This window comes from Plasmodium vivax, chromosome 14, assembly GCF_000002415.2.
Source record: "Plasmodium vivax chromosome 14, whole genome shotgun sequence".
NCBI classification, from domain to species: Eukaryota; Apicomplexa; class Aconoidasida; order Haemosporida; family Plasmodiidae; genus Plasmodium; species Plasmodium vivax.
The window spans coordinates 470,933-493,099 of record NC_009919.1 but is presented as its reverse complement, the minus strand read 5'-3'; the positions used below and the strand labels follow the sequence as shown (position 1 = coordinate 493,099).

Here is a 22,167-nt window from a genome sequence, read left to right as displayed (position 1 = left end):
TTTGATTTACCCCTACGTTATGTCCTTTTGTAGCATTGTGCATATGTGATGTGCTTGGCTACATTCCCCATTTGTGAACGAATTGGCGAATTTTTTCTTTTTTTTTTTTTTTGCTCTGCTGCGTGGCGCGCGGTTGACACAACGGAAGGGTTTAAAAAGAGTCATAAAGGGGGATCACCGCAAAAGAGCGAACGGTAAAACGGGTGTAAAATGCGCAAAGTGCACAAATGAAGGAAGTTCAATTTGCTTCTCACCCGCTACTCCTTCGATATGGCCCAGCTGTCCACCAAGTCGCCCTCGCTCTGCGAAATGAAGTGCTGCGAAATGGAGCTGATCGAAATGGAGCCACAGAGGAAGCACTCCTCCGTCAGGATGTCATCGATCTTGGTCTCATACGTGAGCAGGTCCTTCTCATTCCTGTTGATAAGCGCATTTTTGTAATTATGAAGAGTGCAGAAAAACTGGAAGAGCTCGTCTTTCGGCTTCGAGTTCAGGTAAATATTCAAAGCACAAGTGCTGTGGAAATAATGCTTGCACGAAAAAACATAAAACTTTTTGTAAAAAATGGTCTTCTTGCATATATAGCAAATGTCATTTTTGTCCAGAAGCAGATATTTCTTCCTCACGTTGTTGAGGTCCCCATTGAGCAAATAAATGGTTTGTAGATTTTCTTTAATTTCTTCTCTTTTGGCCTGTATTTTTAAATGGTAAATTCCTAGCAGGGAACAAATGTCCTTCTTTAAGTAATCCACAATTGTGTTTTCATTAATGTATGGAAGTATGTCCTGTAAATTTAAAATGGAGTTTGAATCACGGACAAGGTTGATTATTTCTTTTAAATTTTGTTCATTTAAATTGTTGGAGATGTTTTTAATAATTTTGAGAAATAATTTTTTTTTTTCTTCTTCATCTTCGCACAGTATGACGGCATTTTGGGCCGTTTTGTAATCCCCCAGTTCGAGGGCTTTATCGACGGCTTCTTCGAAATATTTCATAATTATATAAAAATGGGGAATGAAATTTTCTTTTTTTTTTTCCTTCAAAAAGCGTATAATAAAGAGGTAGTCAAAATGAATGCCCGACGATTTTAATCTGTTTAAGAAAACTTTTATCTTTCCATCTTCTTTTTTTTCGATGTACAGGATGAGTAGGCAATTTATCACGTGGTTTTTTTTCCACGTGCATTCGAATGTGTACATGTAATTTTCCCTTTCCGTCAGCGTGCTTTCTTCGATTATTTTGTTCGCGATGTATTCCAAGAACCGGATGCATTCGTCTGTGTGCGTCTGGCCAGTGGGGTCTCCCGCTCGGCGGTTAACGTGGCGGTTATCTTTGCGGTTATCTCTGCGGTCATCTCGGTGGTCATCTGTGCTACCATCTCGCTGATCACCATCATTTTCGTGATGGCCCCCACCGCCGCTCTCACCGCTGATGTCCCCCCTCTTGGCCGCCTCCCTGCCTTTGAAAAAATAAATGATGACAAACATGCACACAATGATATCCGCGTAGTCGTCAACCAAGTTGTCGTAGAAAATCAGCATGTCCACATATTTCTGTGGCTTGTGGAGGTACAAAATGAAGGCGTAATTCTTCAGCACGTCCAAGAGGACATTCTGAGGGAAGAGCACAAGGACGTTGAACAGGGCAGTGAACTTATTGCTGTTGATGTAGAAGCTAATTATGTAATTGTAATCGTTACACATGAATTTGAAGAGAAGGACAAAATTTGTCTTGTTGAAACTCTCCAGGATCTGCGCAATGACGTCATTCAGCTGGAAGAACGTTTTGAAGTGCTTCAGCAGGATGATCATGTACACGCTCGCTTCGAGGCACTTGTACGCGTAGATGTCTCTGTACAGTTTTCTCTTCGCGCGATCCGCCGTCGAGGAGGGTGGCGTGGTTGCGGTTGGCGGGGTGGTCGCGGCTGGCGGTATGACCGCTATTTTCGGCATGGCCGCTGTTCTCGGCGTGGTCTCCGTTTGCGCCTCCCCCATGGATATCTCCCCTTCCGAGGTCGGCGGCGCTGTGGGGGACATCCCCCTTTGTTTGGCCCGCCCCGCTTTCCCTGTGAGGTGTGCCTCCCCCTCCACGAAGACCCTTCTGTACCTCTCCAGGTCACCCAAAATCAGCCCCTTCTGAGCTTTCAAAAAATTGAAAATCTCCACATTCTTCATTTTGTAGATTTTCAGCAGGATGTAAAAATTATCGCTCTCGGTTAGCGTTTTGATATTCATTTTTTTGCCCTTCGAAAAGTCGAAACTGTATTTTAGGTCATTCCTTTCGTCCTTCTCTATCATCTTCTGGAAGAAGCGAATGAAGGATTTCTTCCCGCTTCTCAGGTACTTGTCATTTTTTATTGCACTCTCTACGTTGCCCTTACGCACATTTGTTGTTCCTTTCTGCTGCTTTTCAGCGCTGCCCCTTTGTTGGTGGTTACCAGTGTTGGTGTTGCCCCCGTTGGTACTGTTCAACTGTGCCTCTTTTTCGATCGCGTTTGCATCTCCCACTTCCCCGGTTTCTTTCGACTGGCTGTCCCTTCCGCTCAGTTCGTCATGACTTGGATCGGTCGCTGCTTCCGAGTCCGCTTCATCGGAGGGGTCCAGCTGGGCGGCGCATTCGGAATCCGTCTCACTTAGCTGGTCAGATGTTACGCTTAGATGGTCAGAGGTTATGCTTAGTTGATCTGCGCTTACGCTTAGCTGATCTGCGCTTACACTTAACTCACTGGAGGTTACACTTGACTGATCAGAAGCTCCATTTCGGAGCTGCCGCCGGGGGAAGGAGCAACCCGTGACGCGGTACAGGTGCATGTACAGATCGAGGGAGTAGGAGTACAGCTGGACGAGCCATATGAAGAACACAATCTTGACGACGTTATTGTAGCAGTGAATGTTATTGTACAAATGGGAAGCCAAAAGAAAGTACTGCCTTTTATGTAAAAAAGAAATTAACAGTTCCTCAGTGGAGATGTGTAAATTTTTAAACTGATCAATTTGGTACTTATTACTCTTCAGGATATATTTTTTTATTTTTATCCTTTCAGAGTTTGTGCAAGACTCCAGCATTTTGGAAATATTTTTTTTTCTCAAATTTGGCTTCAAATTGGCATACTCCATTTGGCAATCGTTTGATTGTGTATACTCACTAAGGGAGAGTCCTTCCCCCTTTTTCTTACTTATGACAATTTTGAAGATGTGCTTGGATGTGCAGAGCCACACTTGGTCATCTGAGTTGTCCTTCATTATGCGTATGACGTCTCCATACGTTTCGATGGCTAGTGTTTGCTCGAACACCTTCTTAAGGTTGCCACTGTTCACAATGATTAGTTTTTCTTCCAGGAGGAGAAATATGTATAAATCACTTACGCACATATCTACGACAGCCGAGACGGTGTTTTCATAAAGTTTGGGTTCTCGGGTTGTCAAAATGGGTTCATCTGTTCCTTGTTGCTCAGTGGGGAGATCCTCCATTTGGCTAGCCAATACGTTTAAGTTCCCTTTTTGGCAATACATAGATTCGTAAAACGATTTGGTAAATGCAAAATTGTTCACATTTTCGCTAGTCAATATGTTTAAGTCGAGGAAGTTCACAATGACGTAATTACTATCTAGGTACCACTCCCTCATGAGTTTTTTTTTTTTGTTCATCTGGTTAGTTTTGCTCTGTTCCTCCGGTTCAGATGGTTTTCCATAATGGTGGTTACTTCTGTGCGGGCCTTTCTTTTGTGCGTTTTTTTTCCCATTCGGGGGGTCACTCGATTTGGGAACTGCCCCTTTGTGCCTCTTCCCTGTGTTCTCCTCTTCGTCTTCTTCACTAAAAGATGCAAAGTTGATCCCATCGATGGATGTGTCCGACTGGGAGGAATAGGACGGGAAGGCGGGCTCCTCCAAATTGTCGCCATCCTGGTTTGGGTTCCACCTGGACCCACTGGGGGGGCCACTTTTGGCGCGGTGAGCACATCTCGCTTGGTTGGCTGGGTTGTCCGGGTTGGAAGCTTTCCCCCCCCTGCAGCTGTTAATTTTGCTGATAAACACGCAGCAGCCGTTGAGCCAGAAGAGGTAATTCCTATTTCGAATATTTTCAATTTTCAGGATGGACGTCAGGGAGTCTATGCAGCATTCGTACACCTTCGTTTCGTCCCCCGGTTGGTTCGCACTCACTTTTGCTTTCATTTCCTGTGGATGCATTTCGCTCCTCTCGGTGGGGTAACCCACACTGGTGCTTTTATACGTATAGCTAATTTCGTGCAGGCTGTTGCATGTGGTGAAGTAGATAATGCTCAGCATGTTATCATCATTCGTACGTTTTGCAAAGCTGGGTTGGTTTGAAATGTCCAGGTTAATCATGCTTATATCCAAAATGGAAAGCTGCCCGTTTGAGAAAATCACTTCATGCTCTCTGCTACTTTTCGTTTTATTATTTATGCTCATTTCGAGTATCTCCCCATCTTTTGTTGCCACCAGAAGGGGGGCCGTATTTTTAACCTCACTAGAATCGTTAAAGCATACACTTGAAATGTTGTACTTTTTCAACTTGGCCAAATTTAGGACAATGTTATGTTCAAAATGGACGTAAATATATTCCTTATTGGCTAGACATATAAACCCATGGTAGCATTTGTTATCAAAAAACATGGACCTAATTTCTGCCTTACTGTTTGTCGTTTTTTTATTATAAAAATCTACATGGGAGAGCTCATTTCTCTCCATGTAATATTTTATCAAGCTGTTGTTGCAGAGGACCATGTGGATGCACTTGTTGTGGATGCTAAAGTGGGTTATTCTGTTCTTCAGCAGGTTGATGTTGCCATTTTTGATTTTAAACAGCTTCAGGGTGAACTTCTTCTCCGACTTGTTCATTTTGACAGACGGTGCGGGGAGGAGGGTGGGCTAACTTGGGGCTTCCCCACAGTTCGCGGTGTTGGTATACGTTTTTACCGCGAAAGGGGTAGTGGTGGTTGTTATTACCCCCGCTGGTATGTGCATAGTTGGGGTGGTTTCCTTAGAGGGACTGCCCCTTCGTGAAGTTTTTATTTACGACGGTGGTGTAGCTTACGAGTGGGTGACACGTGGGAAGCGCTGTGCTGGGTGAACCCCGCGATAGTGGAGGAAGCTACCACGGTAGTGACATCAAGGGGGAAGGGCGGGGCGCTTCTCCCCATTCGGGGGCTTCCAAATGGGCAAAAGGAGAGTGTACATATGCACATGCATGTACACGTGTCGCTCCGTATTGCTTACTAAACGGGAGGTGAATTCCCATTACTAACACGGGAAGAGAGAGTCTATCCCTTGGGCCTTCTCCCAATCTTCAAATATGTGGAGCGCCTGGGGGTCGCAATGACCGCGAGCCTTTGTGAGGCACTCCAAATTGTGCAGAAACGAAAAAAAGGAAAAAATTGGGCCAACGAAGAAAAACCCGTTTGAGCGAATACCAAGCGGGAAAAAAAATAAAAAAAAAAAAGCGCAAAAGGGCCAATGTTCAAACGTACCAATGCGGGGGCATTTCCTTTGAACAGTTTGAACCGCTTGGCGGTAGGAGCGACTCACCTTGAGAAAACTCCACAGGTGGCGTTAAAAAAAAAAAATAAAACGCACCCGCTTTCGTCCTGTAGGTATGATACGCGTACAAAATTGCTACGTTGCAATTTTTTTTTTTTATTTCCCTCAATTTGGAGTGATAAACGGAGGCACCGCGAACAAATGGTACGTTTGGAGGTATACAAAAAAAAATACTAAAACAGCGGTGTATGCATAAAATGAAGGCGCGGGGAAAGCGAGCGGGGGAACAAAAAGGCAAAAACATGTGCACATATGTATAAATATATAGATAACATGCACAACGTGCGCATCGCGGAGGCGGCCCAACCGCTTAACTGCCCAACGGTCAAACCGCTTAACTGCCCAACCGCTAACCGCGAACCGCCCACTAGTAGTACCCCTCCTTGAGCGAGAAGGCGCCCTTGACCTGCACATCCTCGCCGATTTTCTTCCGCCCGAGGAAGTTCCTGCACACTAGGTAGATCTCCCTGGACTCCCGCCTAGACGCCTTGGGCTTAGTCGTGTTGACGAACTGGAAAATCGTCTTCAAGTAGGTCTTCAAGTTATCCGTCTGGCTACCCAGGTACATCTTAACGACGTAGGTCCCCCCCATGTTTATATACTGCTCCATAAAATTGGTAATACCTAAAGTAAGTTCACAGGAATTCATATGGTCGTCAATTTTGTTGCCTACACAAGGTACAGCAGCATCACTTAATATTATGTCAACTTTTTTCCCCTGCAGGATTTCTCTCAACTTCACATCTACAAGGTTACTATCGTTGGGGTTATCTTTTGCCCCTCCTATTTCTGCATGTATAAAGTGTATATTGGGTAAAGGGTCCATAATTTTCTTATCGATGCCTATAATTTCATTTGAGTAATTCTTCGTTCGTTCTAGGATGACTTGGCACCAACTCCCCGGGTAGCAGCCAATATCTAAAATGGTTTTATTTTTCTTGAGGAACATGTATTTATTGTCTAGCTCGATCAGCTTGTATGCTGCCCTACTTCTGTAGTTGTCATTTTTTGCTTTCAGCACGTACCTGTCCGTTATTTGCCTTTGTATCCACAGGCTTGAGTGGCTGCTTTTTTTGTTAAACACCTTTGGCGGGGCTTCCTTATACAGCCGCAGCTGCATGTTCTGAAATAGGAAGTTTTTCTTCCCAGTTAGGTGGAGCGTTTTCATTTTTTTGCGCATAAAAGGGGGTTCCCACTTCGAAGGTGGTCTTCCTGGGTGTTTCCTCGCGGGAGCTCCTTCACTGCACGCAGTTTGCAGCGCCCCTCCCGTTCCGAGGCATCTTCTCCTTTGCCTTCAATTTTTGCAGCCCTCTCGCGCTGTATCCCGCTTTCCCTCTCACTCTCTCCCTCTGGTGATGCCTCCCCCCAGGGCGCTTCGCATGAGGCCTTTTCAGAGGAGTTCCTACTTTTGGTCCTCCACTTCGGAATATTCTTAGATAGGCATAACTCCCCTCCGTGTGTGTTCACCAATTTGTGCGCCTTCTACATGAACGAGGCAGGGCCAAATTGTCTCTCCCTATTTCTGTGTTTATCTCCTTAGGCACTTATCTCTGGGGGAAGCGGCACAAACTTCTTTACATAAATGAAAAGGCTGCATATAAAGTGGAACAACACGGGGATGTAAATATCTATACATGTAATACATGCATTTTTTTTTTTTTTTTTCTGAAAGGGAAAAACGAACACAGCAAAAAAACGTTTCTCAAATTTTTTAAAATTGTGGGGAAAAAATAAAAAAATAGTGAATCATTATGCACGTTTATATTATGTACTTATACGTGTGGGGAATAGTACCCCCTTCCTGCGTATTCCGACCGACGTGCTTTTGACGAAGGCTGCCTTATGGCGCGAAAAAATGCCCCCCGCTGTACCATCGCGACGTTTCCAAAAAGGCCTATTTTTCTGGCATGCAGGAAGGAAGCGGCCCGTTCATTTCGCTGATTTTTTTCCAAATTGCAGCAGGAAAAAAAAGGGCGCAATTTTTGGAATGCCAAAGAAAAAAAAATATATAGATAGCGACGTGCGTACAGATATGTATATAAAATGCATATGCTATATATTGTGAACGTTTTGAGGCCAAAAAAGCGTTGATGAGCCAGTTGCCATTCTGGGAGGCACAAAAATGTAACCATTAACAACGTAGTCAAGTTGGCAATTTTTTATTCTTTTTTCAAGAGAAAGTATATCATCCATTGGGGAGAAACAGCAAAGAGAGCATTTGGAGACACATATATAGGGAAACCAGCTACATGCCACTATTTTTTTTTTTTTTTTTTTTTACGTCCCTTCAATTTTGCCAAGGTTACCCACGGTGAAGAAGCCCTTTCTTTTTTGTGATCTCTTTTTGTGGTTGTATGTTTATTTGACCGATTTACCCCCCGTGGTCGTACAGATATAGCCGTATCGCATCGAGGGGAGCCCCCGTATGTGAGCATAAAAGGGGGTTGTACTTACTTTCAAGAGAGTTCGCCATAGAAAGGGGAGTATTCCTGACCGCCCCCAATCTGTAAGCGATTTGCAAGGGAGAAGCCAAAAAAGTGAAGAAAAAAATTACGGGGAAAGCAAAAAAAGGGGAACGACAAAACGGCAGGTTGGTAAAACGGCGGAGGGTTATATACACCTACGTAAGTGTGTGTACATCTGCACGGGAAGGTACCTTCTGATCGTTAAGCGCTCCCGGTTTACCGCTCCATTTCGACCGCTCCCTTTCTACCGTCCCACCTACCCCCTCCATTGAAGCAAAATGGGGTTCTTCAAAAAGAACAGAAAGGGAAGCTTCAACCGAGGCCAAGAAAGCGAAATGAAATTTGACAAAATAATTTTGGGGGGCACATTCTACAAACATTGCGAAAACGACTTGGTGATAAAAAATAAGTTGGAAAATTTAGTTCCCTATTTTAACGGTAGGATATTTCTGGAAAATAAAGAAGAAATAGGAAAAGTGGATGAAATCCTTGGGCCCATTAACGAATTTTATTTTTCTGTTAAATTAAAAGAAGGGATACATGCAAAGTCGTTTTCGACTGATACGAAATTTTTTATTGACCAATCACAGACGCTCCCACTGAGTAGATTTTTGCCGCAAGAAAAGAAAATTACGCATCAGCCAAAGAAGAAGAAAAGATCGAATAGGGAGAAGAAGCAAAATAATATGACCCCCAATGTGAAGAAGCCGAATAATTTTACTTTCCGGGGAAATCATAAAAATGATAGAGGTGGGAGGAACGACAATAATCAGTTTAAACGGAACAGTGGGAACTTTAGGAATGATAGAAATAATTTCAAGAACAGGCCTAACAGCGGTCGTAAGTTTGGGAACCAGCGGGGTCGCTTTTAGGGCCAACCCGGCCACCGCCCCCTGGCGCGCAAGCGTACACCCGCAGGTGTATATATACATATGAATATATGTGTGTGCATGTATGCATATATATATGTATGTATTCATGCATGTACGCATGTATGTGTGCCTGTGTACGTGCCCGCTTGCGCTTCTTTTTTTTGTGTATGCCTTTTAACGCCGCGTTGCGAAGTAAAACCATTTCGTGGGCACTCGTGAGGGCCTGGCTAGCCGCGTAACATGCAATTTTTAACTAAGTGGAAAAAATACGTGCAATTCGATTTTATTTATTTTTTCCAAAAAAAAATTTGCCCTGTGAATTTTTTTCCCGTAACTTTGTTATTTAGGACGTCGTCCCTTTATACCACCCTTTGGCGCGTCGTTTCATTTTGCCGTTTTACGGTGAGAAGAGTTGCTTTTCCTCATAAAAGCTGCCACTTTGGAGAGCCGTGCGCGTGCCAAAATGCACAAAAAAAGTGGCGCCAACAATGTGCGTTCCATTTGAGCGATGAATTCGAAGCCCAATTTGTGTATTCCCCTCATTTTTATTAAACGCGAAGGTAAAGTTGATTTGCATAACAGAAAAAAAATTAACATGAAAAAAAAAAAAAAAAAAATTATATACCTTTCGGTAGGGGAAGCGGAACGGGCGAGTTTTTTTTTGTCGCTCCATTTCGCGCGGCGGGCAGCGCGGCGAGCTGCGCGGCGTTTCATGTGATCGCCGTAACTTCAATTTTTTTCCTCGCCCGAGAGATTCTTCACAAGGGCGAAATTCCCCGCAGGGGCATCGACCTTGACTCCCTCTTCGTCCACCCTGTTATTAACAATATAGGCACTTTCAATGGGAACAAAGATGTTACTTTCGTAGCCCTTATTTTTCACGACCTTTTTTTTTAAAACTCCCTCTCGTAGAAGTCTATCTATTAACGGCTTGGCGAGCAAAGGATAAATGTTAAGTCCCTTTGTAACAATTTCTTTATTAACATATTTCGTCTTAACACATAAGTTATACACATCGTTGTAGAGCTTTTGGATGTCCTCATTAATTTGATTCATGTTGGTTTCGTCCTCTCTGTCTATCTGCTCGATGACCTCCTGACTTTCTAGGGGTTCAGAAATGTTGTTCAGCAGGCTATTTTCATAACTGTTTTCGGTCTCTGAATTTTTCACGCTATCCTCTTTGGATATGTCGATGAAATTGGCCTCTGCGTTTGGCTGCTTCACGGCGGGACGGTCGTCAGGTGGGTCATCGGCGGGGTGGTCAACCAAGTGGTCAACTGGGTATACAGCCGAGTCATCCTCTTTGCGGCTTTGCTCTTTGAGCGTTTGGTTCGGGTGCTCCGTCTGTTCCATTTGCTCCGTCTGTTCCATTTGCTCCGTCTGTTCCATTTGCTCCGTCTGTTCCATTTGCTCCATCTGTTTCATCTGCCCCATCTGCCCCATCTGCCCCATCTGCACCGCGTCCTCCTCGGTGCGGTACCCCACTGGGTGCCCGCCCCGCTGCTCCATCTGCGCGGGGCCTGGCTCCCCGTCGAGCTTCTTCTCCAAGCCCTCCTTCCCATCGCTCTTATCCTCAACGAACTTATAAAACTTGTATCCGTTCCTGCGAATGATGTTTTCATTGACCAGCTTATGCAAAACTTTATCAATGTCGTAGTTGGAGACGCTGGGGAACTTCTGCCTGATCTTTGTCTTGCTCAGAATTTTATATCTAGTGATGTAGATTCTTATTTTGTGAAGCATCTTCTTCTTTTTATATTTAACCATGAATGTTTTGTGTAGCGATTTTTTGTTTTTTAAATTTTTGTAGGCTAATTTTTCTTTTTTTTTTTTCTTCTTTTTCATTTTCAAGAGGGTGTTATCTCTGTGCGTTTTGATGTAACTTTTCCTCTGTTCGTAGTGTTCCCTCTCTCTAGCCCTGTCAAGGTACGCATTCGCCTCGTCTACTCCATAGGTAGAGTACAAACGGCTGGCATTTGCCTTGGAATTGTTTTGAATTCCGTAGGGCTTATTCAGTTCGCTGGAAGTTTTCCCATTTGCGTTGCTATAGGGGGCATTATTGGCACAGGAATTGTCATACAGCCGGGTAGCCATTTTATCGATGTTCCTCCTGTAGGGGTTACTACTATAGTAGCCATTTCCGAGGTCGCTTTTATTGTTAACCCAGTATTTGTTTTTCTTCCTCTTACCGTCTTCTATTTCTCTCTTTTCTACCTTTACACAATCATGTTCATCTGCATCTTTGTTTGTCTGCGAGAGCATTTTGCCTATTTTACTGTAGCATTCGTTATTATCCGAGTTGCTACTGTAGTCTTGGTCGTTACTGCACTTGATGACTCTGACTAGCGAAGCGGATATTTTATCATTCATTTTGCTATCCGATGGAGATGGCGATAACTTTTTTTTTTTTTTTGCTCCTGTTTTTTTGCAACTCCTTTTGCTTCGTTTATGAGACCGTTCATCGCTCACACTGGAGTATTCCTCGTCGTATTCGTAATCAACATCCGAGTCGTCATCTTCCTCGGTGTCTTCATCTTCATACTCATCATAGTAGTTATAGTCCGCGTCTCGATCGTCCTCATGGCGGGTCTCCAGGCGGGTACGACTGTCTCCAGGGCGATTATCAGCCCCGCCTCGGATGGTGCCATTGGGCCCCCCTGCGTATTCTTCATCATCATCGGAGTCGTCATCGCCTTCGTCATCGTTATGGCCTTCACCGTTATGGCCTTCGTCATCATCGCCTTCGTTATCTGCCTCATCATCGTTATCTGCCTCATCATCGTTATCTGCTTCATCACCTTCATCATCGTCTTCATCTTCTTCTTCCTCCTCCTCCTCCTCTGCATAATCGTCATCGTCGATGACGATGCAGTGCTTCCTGTCCTTCCCCTTGTTTCTCCTTTTCACTAGTCGCTTCTTCAGCAGGGCCCGTCTATCTTCCTCGTACTTGGCTCGCTTGTATCCGTTTTCGCCTCGACCAGCTGCGTACTTATTAAGGTCATCCTTTTGGTTATAGTGAGCATCACCATGGAGACCCTCGTCCAGATTGCCCTGATTGTTCGCTCTCCTAGGATGTTCCCCTTCCCCATCATGTTGGTAGTAATCCCCATTTGCCATTTTGCCGTAGGGCCGACGGTTTGCATTGCTCAAGTCATGATTTTGCATCTCGCTGCAGTTGTAGGAACCCACCTGTTGTTCATTACTGGCGCAAGTAGAATTGACGACAATGGAAAGGTAGTGATGGCCCGTATCGACCTTCCCAACGTAGTCCTCATTAGGTAGGTTAACAAATTTGAGTAAATCCTTATTGTCTGGATTTCTAAAATACGGGGGCTGGTAATTGTACGGAACGATTTCATCATAGTAAAGCAGCTTCATCGAAAGGTACGTTCGTTCAGGCAAAGGGTTTAACGTTTGTGTGAGCAACACTAACGACCTTAACAATTCATAGGTCTTTTGTTTTGCGTCTTTTTTAAAGCATAAGGCGGTTTCGTTTTTTCTCTTCTTCCTATTTAGTAATCTGTCTTTTATATCTTTCAACCTGTTGAGGTTAAAGTTTTTTTTTTTTTCTTCCATTTGGCTATCTGTGCATACATTATTGGGATTATTTTGGGACGTCTCCAAAGTGATTCCTATTTTGCCACCCCTAACAGAGTTGTAGGAAAAACTAAACTTATAACACTCGATGGAGTTATCATATATATCATTTATGTCTAAAATTAGGATGCGTAAATATTCCTTTTCTATAGCATCGAATACTCCTTTTTCTAGCCAATTAATTATCATATGTGCTTCTCGGTTGATGGGTAGAAGTCTCTTTAGCTTTAATTCTTGGATGTGTACTTCTTCATAGGCACTTTCTTCAAATAAATTTCGTAAATAGGTGACTAAACTGATCCCCAGTTTGATTATATTTTTGAGCATGTTCACTGAGTCCTGCTTCGTTAGCGTTTCCGACTGGGTGTGCGTTCTGACCGACATGCGCGAAATCATTTTGGCCGTTCTTGGGGGGTGAGAGTAACGCCAGGTAGGGAGTCCAAAGCGGGGTGTGCAAAATGTATCGGAGCTGCCAAATGGGCGTCGCCACGTGCGCGCAGGGCGAATGGAAGTTTCGCGCGCTCAACTGCTGGCTTCGAATAAAAGCGCGTCGCTAGCAGTCGTTACAAGGGAAGGCGGTGAAAAGGTGGCAACGTGCCGGTAAAAACCCATTAACGCGCAGGTGACGCGCCCGTAACGCACTCGCGGGGCGCACCCACGCGGGGATAACACTGCCACAGAAGGAAGCCCGCCCGTTCGGGTTAAAAAAATTGACAAAATGACTTGTTAAAAATAATTTACACTCGTGCAGACAACGTAGTCCTTCTGGTAACAAAAATGATATATAGCTTTTACCAATATAGTGGAACCTTTTCGAGGATGTCAGCTGTGTGCGCTGGGGGAAACAAAACTGCACAAAAAGGGGGCCAAAAAAAGGCCAAAAGAAGGCGCAAAAAAACTACAAAATATGTGCACACAAGCAAACGCAATGTGTATACACAAGGCCTAGCATACCATTCGGGACAATATTGTAGAGCCCCTCAAAAAAAAAAAAAAAAAAAACGACGGATTATGCAAAGCTACGACGATTCAAAAAAAAGATAAATTGCTAAAGTAGACAATTTATTATGTAAAAAAAATTTCATCTGCATAAAAATGGGAAAAAATAAGAAAAAACGGAAACAAACAGAACAATTTTTTAAAGTACAAACCGGTGATGTTCCGCTCCATAGCTTTTTTTTTTTTTTTTTTTTTTTTCCAAATCATTGTAGTACATACAACTGTAATTTATGCCTTTAAAAACTGCTCGAAGGTTTACACGTTATATGCATTACTGTTATGTGTACACGTGTATGTGCATATGTGTACTAGAAAAAGTTAAAAAAAAAAATCTAATGGTGAGCACACAAGCAGCCACTTGACTATTCGCTCCCTACGCACTCGTCATTCACTCACTCGTCATTCACTCACTCGTCATTCACGCACTTGTCACTTACGCATTTGTATATGAGCACACATAATGAGGTGAAATGTAACACGGGGAAGGAACGGGAGGAGGCACAAAAAAGGTTAGCATGTGAGTGTGCGACGAAGAAAAGACTGTGTGTGTCAAAAACGCTTTCACAAAGGTGTAATACGTTATGGTGCTTTCGAGCGGGGGGGACCAATTAAAGTACTTTTGCAAAAATGTCAGCGGTTGGGCAGTTTGGCAAAACGGTTAGCAGTTGGGCAGTTTCACAAAAAGGATAGCAGTTGGGCGGTTTCACAAAACGGTTAGCAGTTGGGCGGTTTCACAAAACGGTTAGCAATTGGGCGGTTTCACAAGATTACTAACCTTTTAGGCGGTATGCGTAAAATGCAAAAACATAATTTTGGGTCATCGAAATCGGGAAGCCTAGGCGGACAAAACTGCCCAACTGCGGTCATATTTAAAAAAAAGTTGAGCATACACAAAAAAAAAAGTGGAGGAATCAGGAAATAAATGCAAAAAGAAAAAGCATATACATTTATACATATATATATTTATACACATGTACATCATGAACGTGGCACAAGGGAGCCAAAAAAGTGACCAAAAAAAAGTGACCAAAAAATGACAAACATATGGTAAACATGGCAAACAAATGACCAAAAAGGCATCACCAAAAGGCATCACCAAAAAGGCATCGCCAAAATGGCATCACCAAAAAGGCATCACCAAAAGGCATCGCCAACATGGCATCACCATAAAGGAGTCGAAAGCGCATCATCGAAATGTAAGCAACAAACTGGGCACGAATCATCAGTAGCGTGTCGCAGGGCAGCGCAGTAGGGCCAGCATAATGACGACAAAGCGAAACGAAACAGTGTCAAATGAATCAAAAGAAATGCCCAGCGAAATGGCAAAACGTGTGAAAGGTGGAAAGTGTACAACACAGCGCGGGAAAGGTAAACGCAAAACAAAAGGGTAAAAAGGCAAAAAGCGCAGAGAGCGCGAAAACGGAAAAATCACCGTCACATGTTTTTCAAAAAAATTCACTTCGACGTGTAATAATAGCTTTTTCATGCAAAGACCCACTAGGGCCAAGTGTTCTTAATTTTCGTAAGGCTCGAAAGGCGCATACATACAGTAGGGTACGCGGCAATCGAATTTTGTGCAAAACTTTCGAATTTCTCTGCTTCGTTATTTTGCCTTTTTTCATTTGGACGTATTCTCAATTGGACGTTTTCTCATTTGGACGTTTTCCCATTTGGCGCTTTCCCATTTTGGCACTTCCTCATTTTCGGGCGCCCTTTTTCTTAATTTTGCAATTAAGTACTTTTATTACTTAAGGACAATTTAAAAACGTAATTTTTGCATCCCCTGAAGGGAGGAGTCCATATGGACATGGATTTTTTGCAATTCTAGCAAATAATCAGCATATAGAAAAAATAAACAAAATTAAAATTGGCAGTTTTTCGTAAAAAAGAGAGAAAAAAAGAAAGAATAAAATAAATTATAGGAGAAAAAAAAAAAAAAAAAGGCAAACGCAAAGGAGGAAAAATTTTTACAGTACAGTGAGGTGATAAATTTTTAGCAGCACGTATATGTAGTGTACCGGATTTATTACATTCACTTTTTTTTTGAAGGCAAGAAAAAAAAAAAAAAAAAAAAGAATAACACTTCCAAGTATTTTTTTCACCGCAGCAGTGGTAAACTGAGGTGATAAAAATACAAACCTTTCATTTCAGCGCATGATCGATCTTTTGACATGTTGCCCCCCTCGTGTATGCAAAAATGTTCGTTTGATTTTTTTCTCATTATATCTAACTTGTCCGCGCTGCCAGATAAAATTTTCGCACGAATGAAAGCAGTAGTAGTAGTGTACTCATAAAAAACATTTCGACATACAGAAAAACACGCGCACGTTTGAGAAATGCGTAAAAATGAGTTAAAAAAAAGTGGACTGCAATTTTTTTGCGCTTCACCGCAGAATGTAAAAATTAACAAACAGAATAGGAGTAACAAGGCAAAAAAGGGTCATATTATAAATTAAATGGGTTAAAAGAAAAAAATTCAGACTGAAAAGAGCAACCCTATTCATTCGATCGCTTTTCTCCGTCATATATTACGTATCGTAACAGACGTGCACGGCACAAAATGGCAAAGAAGATGATGTGCCTTTTTTGAATTTGTTTAAAAAATTGGTTTTTCTTTTTTTTTTTTTTCCTCTTTTTTTTTTACAATTTAAGCTGTATACAAAATGGAAGAACTGCAGAAGAAAAGAAAATCCAGGTGGGGGGACTTACAAAACAAAGCAGATAGTATTAACGAGACGGGCAAAACGGTCGAAGTGAATAAGTCAGCTGAACCGATTAGGACGAATGAGGTGAATGCGCTGTTAAACAAAGGGGGTAACATTTTAGGGGACTTCAGTATGAGTAGAGCGTCCAGTTTGGCCACCCCCGCGGCTGGACTAGTGAACACCCCCGCCGCTGGATTATTGAAACCCCCCGTAGGATTGACCACCCCCGCCGCTGGTCTAATGAACCCCCCCGTAGGGTTGCCCACCGCCGGCACGAGTCTACCAACTCAGTTCCCGCTCACAGCGCAGAGCTTCCCCGCGCTATCCTCGGCCATCCATTTAAACATATTAAAAGCGACGGAGGCAGCCAAATTGGCAATAGAAAGGGCAAAAAGAGCCAGCAGGTTTAAGGAGGAGATGAAACAGAACCTAAGGAAAGTGGACTTTGTGCCGAAGCCTTTAAAATTTGATGAACAAGGCAGAGAAATAGACGAAGAAGGAAATGTGATCAACATCAAACCGATTACGTTCTCTACACTCAAAGTGAATATTAACAAATTGGAAGAAAATAATCTGTTAAAAAAAAAAAACGAATTAGCAAATAAAAATAGTGAAGAGTATCTAAATGAAGATACCAAATGGTTTGATTCTAGAATAAAAAATGTCCAGAAAAAAAAAAAAAAAAATGCCTTTAATTTTATTACCCCAGGTTCGTTTATGAAGCTAGCCAATTCGAGGAACTACACTAGCAAATCGCAGATGAACTTCGATTTGAAAAAATTTATGCAGGATAAAAAGAACGTGCAATCTTTGCAAGAAATGTCTCTAAACTTTTTAAACAGCGATCTAAATGATAACATCAATCCGAATTTGATAGATATTAATAACAAAGATGTTAGGAAACGGAAGGAGTGGAAGGAGGATGAAAGGTATGACGTGATGGAAAAATGGGATTTTGTTCTATTCAAGAAGGTTGAAAATAAAGAAAACTTGAAGGAGTACATTTCGGAGCAGGTGGCTAGCTGGAAGGGGAAGCTCCAACTGGGGGGCAGTACGCACCATGGAGGGGAGAAACCCAATGGAAGTCCCCACGTGGACGCACAGGAAGGTGCCGCAGGGGAGACCAACAAAAGTGATAACAATGACCCAGACGAATGCACCCGCAGCAGCAGCAGCAGTATCAGCAGCGTCTACCTCGAAGTGAACAAACTGATGGGGAAGCGCAGCGAGAATATCCTCCTTCTACAAAGTAACGAAATTATAATTAATGACGAGCTGTATAAAATAAACGTAAAGAAAATCACAAACTATGTGGAGCATCCAATTTCGCTAAATGAAGATAAGAAAGAAGAGAAGATCACCCCACACATGTTTTTAACCCCGTTAGAAAGAAAAAAGTTGAGGAAGAGAAAAAGACAAGAAAAGGAAAGAGAGAAACAAGACAAAATTCGAATCGGATTAATGCCCCCACCTCCACCGAAGATGAAACTATCCAATCTGATGAGGGTCCTTGGAGACAGCGCAGTTTCGCAACCCTCAAGAATAGAATTAGAAGTGAGGCAACAAATGAAAGAAAGAGAACTACGACATTTTAAACAAAACCAAGAGAGAAAATTAAATCCGGAAGAAAAAAGCAAAAAGAAAATGAAAAAATGGAAATGCGATCCAAATCAAGAGAATGAAGTCCTCGTCATTTACATTTCTAACTTGTCCAATAAAAAACACGTCTTCAAAATTGACATAAATGCACAGCAGCTACATTTGACGGGCGTATGCGTTATGACTGTTCTTTACAACTTCATCATTGTGGAGGGGAAGCACATTGCCATTGAGAGGTACAAGAGGCTAATTTTTAGGCGAATCAAATGGAATGAAGATGAGTATAACGAGGATGAAGAAGGGGACGATGAGGATGATGAGGAGGAAGAAGAAGAGGAAGGAGGAGGGGCAAGAGGCATAGATCACGACCATAACAATGGCAACCTTAAAGAAAAAGCAGATCGAAGCAAAAGCAAATCCAATTTTGACGCCCAGGCAGATTACCCTAATGATGGTGCAAATGTTCACCTAAACCAGGGCTGCACTTGCAGCCTAATTTGGAGCGGCACTGTGAAGAAAAAGAACTTCCTCAACTGGAAGATGATAATTGCCAAGACGGAGGTGGAGGTGACGGACTACCTGCAGCGGCACGACGCGCTGCACTACTACCACATAGTCAAGAAGCACAGGGACGTGTCCGATGTGTGAAGCGGAGCGGCGGTGAAGCGAAGCGGTGGTGACGCGGTAGTGACTGAGCAGTGATGGCGCTGTGACGCGGAAAAAGGAAAAGTTCCCCCACAGAGGCGCAATTTCGCGCCCTTCTGCATTTCTCCCTTTTAAGCTATTTAAAAAGGTGTACCTTTTTTTGGCACTTTTGAAGTGCTCACTTGGGAGAGGCTGGACGGCGAGACTCCTCCTTCGACTTGCGCTTCTCGCACGTGTGCCGTTCAGCGGCCTCTATTTTTTTATTGTACACGGCGCGTTGTTTATTGTGCGTCCGTTTGGCCCGTTTGCGCGATTGGGGAGCGGTCACCGGTTTGGGAGCGCTAACCCATTTGGGAGTTTTCACCAAGTGGGCTGCTCACACCCAATTGGCTGCTCCCACCCAATTGGCTGCTCCCACCGACGCGCTCTTTTCCCCTCTGGGGACCCCCAACCCACTTTCACCCCTCAGCATTTCGAATTAGTGACTTCACAATTTACAACCACGCGCAGTTACCTCAGTTTGTTAAACAGCAAATGAGTTAACAAAAAGTGGTGGAAACAAAGGAAACTTCAAAATATGCATTTAAAAAAAAAAAAAATTGTCCCAGTGGGGAATCACTCATAAGGGGGGTTAAAGGACTTCCTCGCAGGAGCTTTCACGGGGGGTGGCATATCAGAAGTATAAAATTACCAACGTCATCTGCAAAAATGAGAGGGGTGGGAGAAAAGTAATTGGGACAATGTGAAGGGAATAACTGGGTGCCAGAAGTTCACGGTTCAAGCTTTCATTAAAAGAATGACGATTCGCAAAAATGCGCAGGGTGAAACGGGGTCAGTAAAAGAAAGGCTATAACATCAATATGGATAAAAAAAAGAAAAACATGTGGGGGCACTTCTCGCTTACATCATCGACGGTGTCGATCCGCTCCCACCTTCTCCAGGACTCCTTGATGATTTCCTCTGCAGGGGGAAGGAGGCGCACATATGTTAGCGGCGGGGAATGGCGGTGTGGTGAGGTGGCAACTTAAAAGCGGTCACGAGGAGGATAAACTGCTCCGCTGCCCCGCTCGCGGGACTCACCCATGGCGACGTGCACCTTCTTCTTGCGCTTGCGGGAAACCATCTGGACGCACTCCTCGCTGCTGATGAACTCCCAGATGCCGTCCGTGGCGACGATAATGAACTTATCCTCGTCCGATTTGTCGAAAATGTTGATGGTGGGCTCACAAGTAACCCCGATGAAGGAGGACGTGATGTCGCCGATGGCTCTGCTCATGGCCAAGCCTGGATACATTTCATTTTTGACGAAAACTCGGTAGGAGACATCTCCCTGCAGCTTTTTCACTTCCCCTCCAAAAGCAACAATTCGATCTTTCTCCAGTTTTAAGGATGGCTTATGATCCTCCGTAATATTATACGCCCTAAAGGCATTCGTCTGTTGATTCTGCTTCCCCATAACAGCTCTGCTGTCCCCTGTGTGAGCGGAATAAATCTTTTTCGTTTCAAAATTGTACAGGATGATGGTGCAGGTGGTTCCACTTAAATTATAATCGATGAAATTGATGTTAATCGGGTTAATGTTATTATTTATGCAGTAGGAGTAATTGACCAAATAGCAGTTGATCATATAGAATAGCGTTTTCATAGTGCGCACAGGATTTTCAAATATTCTTTCAATGTTATATGAGAAGAGAAGGGGGAGGACTACATGAGCAAAATTACTGATGTCATGTCCTGATGGGCCATGTCCGTCGAACACCATTATTAGTATCCATTCGTTCGTTTGAATAATAGTAAAATCATCTTGGTTGGGGAAATCTAATTTTCTTCCTTTCTTACACGCAACAGATATTTCAGCATCACATGTGTAGGAGGGGGATTTATAAAAAAAGGTATTTTTATCTTGAAATGGCTTGGTGCTCTTCTGGTATAGGCAGTACGCCCCCATGACGATGAAGGTTATGTTAAGGTCAGGCAAATTCTGATCACATGGTATTTCTGTGATGTCTCTATGGATCCATTCGTTTCTATCAACCGATTCGACGATTTTCGAGAAGGAGCATTTTTCCTTTTTCTTCTTCAATTCGTATTTAAAGTTTTTCCTCTTCTCATACTTCTCAACTTTCTCATGCTTCTCAACCTTCTCACCCTTCTCAACCTTCTCACCCTTCTCCTGCTTCTCAACTTTCTCATGCTTCTCACCCTTCTCATGCTTCTCACCCTTCTCATCCCTCTCATCCCTCTCACCCTTCTGCTCCACTTCCCCATTCTGTTCAGCTTCCCCCTCTCCGTCACTCCCTATGACCTTCTTCAGGTAGGTACTCTTATACTTCTTCTTCAACTTGTTGCATTTATTTTTTATATACTTCTTTAGCAGTGTAAAATCGTTCTTTAAAAAGCTGTCTATAATTTCTTTGGGAAACGTGGGGAATTTTATAATGTCGTGATTTATATTTAATGAATTTCTCAGGGAGTACCTATCCTTCTTATTAGGGTCCAGCATGTCCACTATATTGTTCGCGTTGAAGTAGAGGAACAGGCTGAACAAGAAAACGACGATGATGTCTACATCTCTGATGTCATTCAAAATCATATTGCTGTATTTTATGTTGAGTAAATTTTCTCTTTTGTTTTTTTTGTACAGATCGTTACTGTTAATTGAGTTACTATAAAATGAGGGGTTTCTTTTGGAAGGTGCGTCTACATGGTGATTATACGCTCCCTTTCCTTTTGCATTATCTTCATTTGGGGAACCATTCTGGGGAACCTCTTTCTTATTCTTCCCCTTTGATGTGTCCAGGTGTATTTTGCCGTTCATATTCGATTTTGGTTCCCCCTTATCTGCTTCATTTTTGTACAGCTCCATTGGGTCAACTTCGCCGCTCCTTTTACACTTTTGTTTGGCTTTTTTTTTCCCTTTCTTTTTGTTTTTCTCGTTTATGAGCAGCACGTCGGATTGGTCACTGGCGGAGTCGCTAATGTGCTCGCTGGCTCCAGGTTGCTTGTCGATTTGTTTCTCACGTTGGTCACTGTCGCTGGGGGTGCTCGGGGTGCTCGGATTGCTCCGATTGCTGGAATTGCCAGGATTGCTGGAATCGCTACAGCGCACATGCTTTGGACCGTTCTTATGGGCCCCATTAACGCCGCCGCTACCCCGGCTGGAGTTGTACACATGCGCGTGTCCCCCAGAGCCCTTCCTCCCTCTTCGGCTCTTTTCACCCCTGCCGTACGCATTACTATCAGCTGTGCGCTCGTACTCTGGGTTGAAACCCACATCCGACTGCTCGTACTTCTTTTTTCTTAATTTGAATTTGGGGAAACTAATGAACGAGATGCAGTTCCCCATGGTTGGCGTGTGCAGTGGGTGTAGAGAGGCGCATGCTAGGGCGGTTGGGACTATGCGGACATGCTCAGGTGCATGCGTAGGGGCAGTTGGGGCTAGTCGTACCTAGGCAGAAGCATACGTGGGCGCGCTTCCGACTAGGCGGGACTGGACAGGCACCCCTGCAGTCGCATTCGAAAGGGGCTATACGTGCGAACATCTACAAGCGCACGCACTGAAATACGTCTGCACACTACGGGAAGTGAAATCATCAATCACAAAAAAAAAAAAAAATGAGCATAACTAGTGCAGATAGTATAGAGCTGTTTGTGGCGCACAAAATGTGCTACATGAAGTAACAATGGGGAGGGGCAACGAACACAAGGGTTCGATTTTTTTACACAT

At 43.4% G+C, this 22,167-nt stretch overlaps 6 protein-coding genes across 6 annotated transcripts, besides 4 other annotated features; 2 read left to right on the top strand and 4 right to left on the bottom strand.

Moving 5' to 3' along the window:
- Positions 1–112: 112 nt before the first annotated feature.
- Positions 113–4,859, bottom strand: PVX_122315 (hypothetical protein, conserved; the record flags this gene model as incomplete). The annotated part of the gene is made up of 1 exon (XM_001616976.1): positions 113–4,859. One exon carries the CDS (start codon positions 4,857–4,859, stop codon positions 258–260), a length of 4,602 nt encoding a protein of 1,533 aa, XP_001617026.1. The 3' UTR covers positions 113–257.
- A 1,052-nt stretch (positions 4,860–5,911) lies between these two features.
- Positions 5,912–5,939: a microsatellite.
- PVX_122310 (ribosomal RNA large subunit methyltransferase J, putative) lies at positions 5,926–6,726 on the bottom strand (the record flags this gene model as incomplete). Its single annotated transcript, XM_001616975.1, has 1 exon — positions 5,926–6,726. The coding sequence occupies one exon, from the start codon at positions 6,724–6,726 to the stop codon at positions 5,926–5,928; it is 801 nt and encodes a 266-aa protein (XP_001617025.1).
- An 860-nt stretch (positions 6,727–7,586) lies between these two features.
- Positions 7,587–7,614: a microsatellite.
- Positions 7,615–8,301: 687 nt separating this feature from the next.
- Positions 8,302–8,895, top strand: PVX_122305 (snoRNP protein GAR1, putative; the record flags this gene model as incomplete). Its single annotated transcript, XM_001616974.1, has 1 exon — positions 8,302–8,895. The coding sequence occupies one exon, from the start codon at positions 8,302–8,304 to the stop codon at positions 8,893–8,895; it is 594 nt and encodes a 197-aa protein (XP_001617024.1).
- Positions 8,384–8,516: a microsatellite.
- A 729-nt stretch (positions 8,896–9,624) lies between the features above and the next one.
- On the bottom strand, positions 9,625–13,474 carry PVX_122300 (hypothetical protein, conserved; the record flags this gene model as incomplete). Its single annotated transcript, XM_001616973.1, has 1 exon — positions 9,625–13,474. The coding sequence occupies exon 1, from the start codon at positions 12,886–12,888 to the stop codon at positions 9,625–9,627; it is 3,264 nt and encodes a 1,087-aa protein (XP_001617023.1). The 5' UTR covers positions 12,889–13,474.
- Positions 13,475–15,591: 2,117 nt separating this feature from the next.
- Positions 15,592–18,443, top strand: PVX_122295 (hypothetical protein, conserved; the record flags this gene model as incomplete). Its single annotated transcript, XM_001616972.1, has 1 exon — positions 15,592–18,443. The coding sequence occupies exon 1, from the start codon at positions 16,155–16,157 to the stop codon at positions 18,441–18,443; it is 2,289 nt and encodes a 762-aa protein (XP_001617022.1). The 5' UTR covers positions 15,592–16,154.
- Positions 17,490–17,513: a microsatellite.
- On the bottom strand, positions 17,590–21,786 carry PVX_122290 (protein phosphatase 2C domain containing protein; the record flags this gene model as incomplete). Its single annotated transcript, XM_001616971.1, has 3 exons — positions 17,590–19,140; positions 19,345–19,400; positions 19,521–21,786. 3 exons carry the CDS (start codon positions 21,784–21,786, stop codon positions 19,114–19,116), a joined length of 2,349 nt encoding a protein of 782 aa, XP_001617021.1. The 3' UTR covers positions 17,590–19,113.
- Between the last annotated feature and the right edge of the window lie 381 nt (positions 21,787–22,167).